Consider the following 8,044-nt stretch of genomic DNA (forward strand, 5'->3'; position numbering starts at 1 on the left):
GGGCTGTACAACTACAGCTCTCATGATGCATGTGAACAAACACATGACACTACATAGTGAGGCAAAATAATCATCCCTGAGCAAAACAGAAACGTGCTCAGTGCTGCAGTGCTCAGGAGGGTGCCAGATGCAGTGGCAGGACAGATAGGAAGCCCCCCAGCCTCCTGTGCTTCAGGGACACACGATCTGTCCCACACCAGTCTTGTTAACTTGTGTTTGGTTGCAGCATCTTCCCGCAATGCCTCCAGACCTGGTATGTCTGCACTCACGAATGAAAGACCTGAGAAAGCAGCTTCCTTTTCTTGAGGGAGTTTTCTTGTTTTATGGGTTTCATCCTGCTATTCAACTAATTAAAATCTTTTTGAGGGTCTCCTACAGCACTGTAACATGCTGCTTCTGATGACAAGTGTTTCTCAGGGGCCCACCTTGAGCCAAGCCAATGAGTCTCATCCTTCCTGCGGGTGCCTCTGCCAGGGCAACCCCAATAGGAAGGATGCCACCGCAGGGAGCTCACAAGCATTTACCTGCAGACAAGACCCACAGCCCCCACAGAAGAAAACAGCCCCAGAAAATAACCAACATGTTTCCAAGAAGTACTTTTAAATAAAAATTTATTAAAAATAGCAATTCTTGTCAGTAACAAATCACACTAAAGCGACACAATCTTCATGTCAAAGGAATAAGTAGTCTAACTTAACAGCAAGAATCTTTTCTCAGGAAGAAAAGAGTCAAAATACTGAAATTGTCTCCTTCACAATTAACTGGATTAAAGCTCTTCAGGTAACCAGCATCCAGATATGACTATCACCTTGCACATGCCAGTGGACACCTTGTGAGGCTGGTGGATTTGGTTCCAGAGCTCATCTTTTATTTGTAATTACACAACTTGATGCATTTCATTTCTCACCTCATCTACAAGCAGGCTGGGTCTGACTCAGGGTTGCATTTCGTGGTAAGCCCAGCCAGTACAAGTGTGCTCCAGCTGGACGGGTATAATTTCATTCTTCCCTCCCCTGTGGCATATTTTTGGCCCACGTTAGGCTACAGTTCTTATCTCGTAAAGCCCAAGTTTGAAAGTGAAAACAATCACATCACCACATTCCCCCTGGCAAGCTCCATGGTATGTTTACTCAGTCTTTACTTTTGGAGCAGCTTTCTTACTCTAGCTCATGCAGCATCCAGCCCGGGGGAGTCTGGGTCTATGCCTGGCCTTCCTAGGTACATGTCAAGTTCTACACAGTCTACATCAGTGCTTGGGAAAGAAAAACTGAACAGGTTTGATCACTGGCTTTTGGAGTCATGGGTGCTCCCCATGAGAAATCTCACCAGAAAGCTCAGTTTCTGGTATGGGAACTGGCCACCACAGACTCCCTGCACCAAGCTGTAACAGGAATAGGCACTTCTCCTTGGGACAGATTCCTGGGTGAACATATGGCTCAACTTGCTGGGGATCTGAGCTACTCAGATTGCAGCCTGCTGGCTCGTTGCAAAACCTGCCCTTTCCCCAGAGAGGACAATCAGGGAAAGAGAATCTGCAAAGGTACTTCTGAGCAAGTCCCCATCCCATCATGGGCTCATGCACATTTTAGAGGCAGATGGACAGGGAGATGGGTGTTGGGAGACACCAAGAAGGGTTTGTGCTCTGCCCTCTTGGGCCTGCCTTCAGGGAAGGAATAGGAAAAGCTTTCTTCTACATGCCGCTGGAGATAATTCTGGAGGGCTGAGGAGGAGATTGTGTGTTGCTCATGAACTGAGGGTTGATGTACACTTCAGTCATCTCTTGGCAGTCCTCAGTTCTGACCTCATGGAGGTCAAAGAAAGTTTTCAGTAGGTCTGGGTTGAAGTAGTGCAGTACGACAATAGCGATCCCAGCCACAAAACAGAGCAAGCCTGAAAGACAATGTGCTCTGTGAGAGCAATCCTGTAAACACCAACACATTTCCCTCCCCATATCCTACCCTGATGGCCCCCTACTGAGGGACAATACCTTCTCCTATATAAGATGGCATACTACTGTATAAGGTTGCTTCAGCTTCTGTGCTGAGCATCATAAAAAACAAGTACGGGTCTTAAATTCCAGGCTTATGGTCCCTAATTCCTTGCACTGCTGCAATTTAGGGACTAAAAACCCCTCCACCACCCTCAAGACAGAGACTGTGCTCCCAGTTTTGCCAGCCCTCTCCATACCTCTGCTGGGAGCTGTTGTGCCAAGGCACAGGGTGAGCCTCCACTGGGCTGCACTCCCCAAGCTCTCTTGCCTCCATTTATGAGGAAAAAAAAACTCAGAACTCTTGCAAACCCAGACTCTGTGGTGAGTCCTGATGTAGCTTGTACTTACCAATCACTAGTGTGAGCCAGAAAGATCCCCCATAGTCTATGAGCAGGGATGCAGTCCCAAATTGGATCGGGCATATCAGAGAGTTCCTCACAGTGGAGAAGGAAAGCAAGGAAAAGATCATGAAAGCCCCTGTGGTCAGGACCATGTAGCCTCCATAGATTAGGACGGGCATGGAGAAGAGCATGTTGGAGATGAGCCACGTGCAGAAGGCCACCCTGGAAACAAGAGAAGACCAGTGGATAAGATGTGCAAGTGCCATAGCCTAGGTGGATCTATGTGAGGATCTCCATGTGGGAGCAGAGATTCGTGGTCATCATGCCCCATCCCTGGAGGTGTTCAAGACCATGCTGGATGGGGCCCTGGGTGACTTGATCTAGTGGGTGATGTCCCTGCCCATGGCAGAGGGGGTGGAACTGGGTGGTCTTTAAGGTCCCTTCCAACTTGAGCCATTCTGTGATTGTTTCCCATGTCCTTGCATCTCCCCTGCAGAGAAGAGCTCACCAGAGAGTGGCCGACGCGTAGTGGCCGGAGATGCGGTACTGCCTGTGCATGTTGCAGGGGCTTTCTGTGGTGAACTTCTCCGCCACGTAGAGGATGGGGCTGGGCAGCCCCTTCTCCAGGCCTTCGCTGTAGCTGTGGTCGTAGTCTGCATCGAAGCTCCAGGCAAAGTGCTCGTTGTAGTCGATGGTCTCATTGACCTGATTCACCGGGTCTCCTGCCAGAGGAGGGAGACTGTGTATGGTCTTGCTGTGGCCCAGCAGGCTGGGCATTGCCAGCCAGGAGCACAGGCAACCCAGCAATGACATCGGCCCAGAAGCCTCCAGTAAAAGCAAGGCCGTCCACAAAGCACTTGGAGACCTCCCATGGCCATGGCCCCCAGAACTACAGGCAGGGACATCACACTCACCCAACAGCGTGACGTTCACCCCCGCCAGGCCAACGTGCAGCCCGATGTCCGCTTTCACCATGACACTGCTGAAGGACTTGTAGGAGGTGTTTGCTGTCACCCAGCCGCTCTCCCAGTCCCCCGTGAACTGGACAGCTGCCAGAAAAAATTGAAGGGCGGTTAAAGAAGGGTTGGTCCCAGACCTTGCTGTACTCAAGGTGGGCCTGAGATGAGCTCAAGCTGCCGCCTTCCTTCTGTGGCACTGCAAGGGAGTGTATGAAGGGCAGGAGAAATGAGTCAGCCATAAGGACGTGCCTCAACCAGCTCCCACGCCCTGGCAGAGCTCTTGTCCTCCTCTTGCTGAGCATCCACTCCCTCAGTCCTGGAGGGGGGGAGCTCAGATTCCCAGGAACGAACCCCAGGACCTGATTCCTCCTTGGACATTCTCTTCAGGACTTCCCTGCAAGCTCCCCACCATGGCAAGCACCACAGCCCCCAAGGACAGGACTCAGAAATGAGCCCATTCCTCAGCCTCAGGAACAGGGGTGAGTTTCATTGCCATTATTAAGCTCCTTATGAAGCAGCACATAGCACTAATAGTGAATAACAAAAATTCACTAGAATTTTTGTCAAGTAGAGGTGGTTGAGAGGGGTGGCAAGCACCATTGCAGCTTTTGCTGGTCATTTCAGTTAGGGGAAAAAGAAAAACATGAACCATTTTTGGTATACTTTTTTTTAAAAAAAAAAAAAAAATCTTGTTTTTCTGAAACACTTTCACTTTGCTGTGGGTTTAATTTTCCAGCAATAATACAAGCTGAATGTAAAGACAATGATTGAATCTCAGGCCACACAAAACCTTTCAAACCTGCCTGAAAATAAGTTCAGCTGCTGAATCAACTTGTGAAAGCACTGATCCGGTTGCAGCTTTGTCGGAACATTTTCTAGCTGCAGGGTTGAGTGTGCCCAACTGAAGACAGAAATCCTGACGCTGGCTTTACAACAATTAATTCCTCTTGTGTGCCCAAGCAGCACCTGGCTGCATCCTTGTACTGAGAACAGCACTGGATGGCTCTCCAGAGTTGAGTGAGTGCTGAACTGGTTCAGGCTGTGGAGCAAGCCACGATCTCCTCCCCTCCTCCAGCTGCAGCCTGGCACTGTGTTTCCTGGCAGCACTGGTGGCATCTCCCAGCACTTAGACACCCCCAGGTGGAGGGCGACCGCCACATGCCGGGCTGGGCCCCATAACCCATGTGTCAGGTAGCAGAATCAAGCAGCTGGTCACAGCCTGGCTATCCACAGGTCTTTACCCCCTGCTTTCATCCTGACTATGCTTTAGTTTGTCCTGCTCTCTACGTCACTTTCACCCTCCAGTTTTGCCTGGCCACAGCCTGAGCTACTTATCTGTGCTCCCGTGGCACCAGGTGGCTCAGGAAGGCTCGTGCAGCTGGAGGAACATGGGGCTCTTTGACCTCCTCGGTGCAATTAGAGCAAGCAAAGTGCCCTCCCGATTCAGAAGTGAGCTCGGGCACCTCCCAGAGCTCTCAGCCCCTGTACAAGTGGTGGGGGAGCCCAGCTGAGAAGCTGCACGGCTGCTTTGCTTAGTAAGGGAAGGGCAACCAGCCTCTGCCAAGCCGCGGCTGTGCTCACCGGCTCATACTCCCCAGACACAGACCCTGCCCCAGGGTCAAATCCTGCCCCGTGCCCGCCCTCGAAGGGGTGCGCAGCACTTACCAACAATCACCACTCCCACCACCAGGCTGAGGAGAACTCGGAATATCCAGTACAGCCTCTGCATGGAGAGAGGTGGGATGTCAGGCACGGAGGAACAGCCCCCGGCTGTCCTCCCGCCTCGCCCCAGCATCCAAAACGTGGGCAGTGGATGCTTTATCCCCAGGAGGAAGGGTCACGCACCGCCCGTCCACGGATGCCTGGGATGATGAGCAGGAAGGTGGCAGCGAACGTCAGGAAGACAATAATCACTATGATGGTGCTGACATCGAACACAAAGTGCTTCCTCTGCTGCAGGTAGAAGGGGTAGACGCCGTTGAAGAGAGTCATTCTGCACCTCCAGGAGCCCGGGGGAGAGAGGCAGTCACGGCAGAGGCTCAGGCTGCCTCGTTCGCTTCTTGAGCCTGAGGTCCAACTCAGCTGAGCTCCAACTCAGCTCTGGAATAACCAGCTGCGGGAGGTCCACCTCAGAACTCAAGGAAATGACGCTGCAAGGAAATAGACACGATGAAATACTCCCCAGAAGAGAAACATGCCACCCAAAGCCCTCAGGGGAGGAGAGGAAGTGCCTGGGCAAGGGCTTAGCCAGCCTGAGGGGTTTGTGGCCACGCGGGGAACCACAAGGTGCTGTCCTGCTGCAGCTTGAGGAAGAGCCCAGACCCAGAAACCTGCCGAGCGGCTCCTCCCCGGACAGAGCCAGGTTTTTCCCTCCAGCAGATGTGGCCAGGGCTTTCCACTTTGTGGTGTGCCCTTCGAGGAAGTCTGCAAGCCAGCAACCACCGCTCCTCCAAGCTGGCACATGCAGACTTCCTCCAAAATGACAATGAACCTCTGAGAACATTGACTTCACAGAAGCAAAATTATCCCAGCCAGGGGCACCATCACCAGTCAAAGCCCACTACCTCCATTGCCACCCCCTCTCCTCGGAGAGGTTTTTCCCCAGGAACTGTAAAGTCTTAGGGGTAGCAAAGTACAATCTCTTTCTATGCTCGGTCCAGAGCAGCCCCAAAGGAACAGAAGAAACCTGTGGACCTCAGATGTTGGTCCAAGAATGGAGCACTGGCGCATATAAGCATCAGGGGTGAATCTTTACGGGAGACTAAGCTGTACAAAATCAAATGGCAAAGTGTGCAGTTCCAAAAGATTGCTTTGAACTCCCACCAACACTTTAGTTCTGGCAATTACAGAAATTCACCCATTTCTGGGCTAGATATTTTCTACCAAAACTGATTACATGCTTAGTCCTTTCATTTTGCTTATTTAATAGCATCTCTGCATGTAGCTACCCTGGGAAGTCTTCAAAAGTCAAGGAATGCCAGAGCTAACATGACTCACAGCCAAATATAATTTCATTCTATCCTTGCATGAAGGAGTTGATTTTATTCTTATTTTCTGAAAACAGTAATAATCATATTTTTAGATAAGATCCAAATCAAAGCAATTCAGCCACAAAAGTGCAGGTCTCAAATCCCTAGAAGTGGGTGATGATTATAGTAAGTATCTTAAAACAATTTACCGGGGCAGCTGAAGTCACTTTTCAATCCATAAAGCAATATTTTGTTTGAGAATAAATCTCTGTCAAGAAACCCAGATCATTACAGCAAACAGTTTAACAGACACGGGGTTTTACAAGGAAATTGTCTGGCTCACAACTGATCTAGCTCTCATCTTATCTAGACTCTCTGTTCCAGAATAACAGAGCTATCAAGTATACTTATAAATCTTGTTTCATACTGTTTTGTTGTAATTATTCCTGCGGATTTCCAAGGACAGCCAAGCACGGAGCAGTACAGCCTTCAATCACCATTTCTACTAGGATTACCTGATGAGCAGGAGCTGTAATTGAGTCCCAATGTTACAATATCAGACTGAAGTCCAGGGTTCCCAGATCAGCAAATGTGCTCACAGTCTGAGAGGCTGTAAGAGAAGGAATAAACAACCAGTTTAGACTAGAACTAGTTAACTCTTGTTGTCTTGAATTTCGCTGTTTTCATAGTATATTTGTCTAAACTTCAAAAGATGGAAACGCGTGGGAGGGGATGCTTTCCAAGTCTGCATTCACTAAAATGCACCTCTTTGCAGCTTAAAAGGGTCATCAAAAGACCAGTGATATATAAGAATTGAAAACACAGAACATAACATGGAAAATGTTTCCTTTTTAAATCTAATCTAACTTTCAAACAATATCAAGGGATGTTTACATTTTGTCTACAATATAATTTGTAAGAATAATTTGGGGGAGAATTCCTAGAGAAACAGTGCTTTCTGTTGCTGCCTGTCCAATCTTTCTTTGAGTTTCCTGCACGGAAGACCAGTTCCTTGGCATTTTCACAGCTTTGAAGTGGAAAGCTGGGGACCGCAGCTCAGGACAGAAGAACTTGAAGTTGTTGCACCTTGGAAAGCATCCTCCATGCAGGAGCAAGTATGTAGCCCTCGAGCCCTTGTCATCTCCTCTATCGATGTATGGAGACAGAAAGTCTAGAGACATCTTCAAGGAAAGTTTCAGTAATTTAGTAGAAATGGACATAAAAGTATATATTTCATTTAAAATATCCTGGATTGACAATCTTGTTTTCCTGTCAGTGGATGAGTCAGGCTGGAAGGGAACTTTCAGAGGACTCCATCCCAAACCTCGCAGTAGAGCCAACAGCAACCCTTGATTGGGTTGCTGCAGATTGATATTTCCCATCAAAATTTCCAAGGGCAATCTCTTGGAAGTTCAGAGGTGTGGGGACCCCCTGTACTATCCCACCCCTGAAGAAAAAATTAAGAAAAAAAAAAGTCAAATCCATTTAAAGAAAAACTTCTGCGTTAGTTCAGGATGGAGCTCCATCCTTTTCTCCCCAACCTCACCCATCCGGGACCCCTTAAGCAGCGAGCACCGGGTGGTGGTGGTGAGAGGGGCTGCTCCCCGGAGCTCGCTAAGGGCTGGAGCGGCAGCGGGGCGCCCCGCTGCGAGGCGGCGGCTGCGGGCAGCGGGGCTCGGGCGAGCCGGTGCGGGGGGCGGCGGCGCTGTCCCAGGCACCTACCTGCTGGCGGCGGCGGCGGCGCTCGGGTGGTACCGGCCCGGCAGCGCTCTTATAGGCGGCGGC

The 8,044-nt window shown here is 49.9% G+C and overlaps 1 protein-coding gene across 1 annotated transcript; it reads right to left on the reverse strand.

Annotated features, from left to right (window-relative positions):
• Positions 1-594: 594 nt before the first annotated feature.
• DUOXA2 (dual oxidase maturation factor 2) lies at positions 595-8,013 on the reverse strand. Its single transcript, XM_068696222.1, has 8 exons — positions 7,982-8,013; positions 6,775-6,869; positions 5,136-5,440; positions 4,956-5,013; positions 3,246-3,380; positions 2,840-3,053; positions 2,339-2,553; positions 595-1,890 (listed from the first exon to the last, which is right to left on the reverse strand). Exons 3-8 carry the CDS (start codon positions 5,280-5,282, stop codon positions 1,691-1,693), a joined length of 969 nt encoding a protein of 322 aa, XP_068552323.1. The 5' UTR covers positions 5,283-5,440; positions 6,775-6,869; positions 7,982-8,013; the 3' UTR covers positions 595-1,690.
• Between the last annotated feature and the right edge of the window lie 31 nt (positions 8,014-8,044).

This window comes from Anas acuta, chromosome 12 (assembly GCF_963932015.1).
Source record: "Anas acuta chromosome 12, bAnaAcu1.1, whole genome shotgun sequence".
NCBI lineage: Eukaryota > Metazoa > Chordata > Aves > Anseriformes > Anatidae > Anas > Anas acuta.

Coding starts and splice junctions, on each gene's coding strand:
- DUOXA2 (XM_068696222.1), bottom strand. CDS start 5,282: ATGACTCTCTTCAACGGCGTCTACCCCTTCTACCTGCAGCAGAGGAAG. Junction 3,381..4,955: donor GGTGGGAGTGGTGATTGTTG/GTAAGTGCTGCG, acceptor TTTTTCTGGCAG/CTGTCCAGTTCACGGGGGAC. Junction 2,554..2,839: donor TACGCGTCGGCCACTCTCTG/GTGAGCTCTTCT, acceptor TCTTGTTTCCAG/GGTGGCCTTCTGCACGTGGC.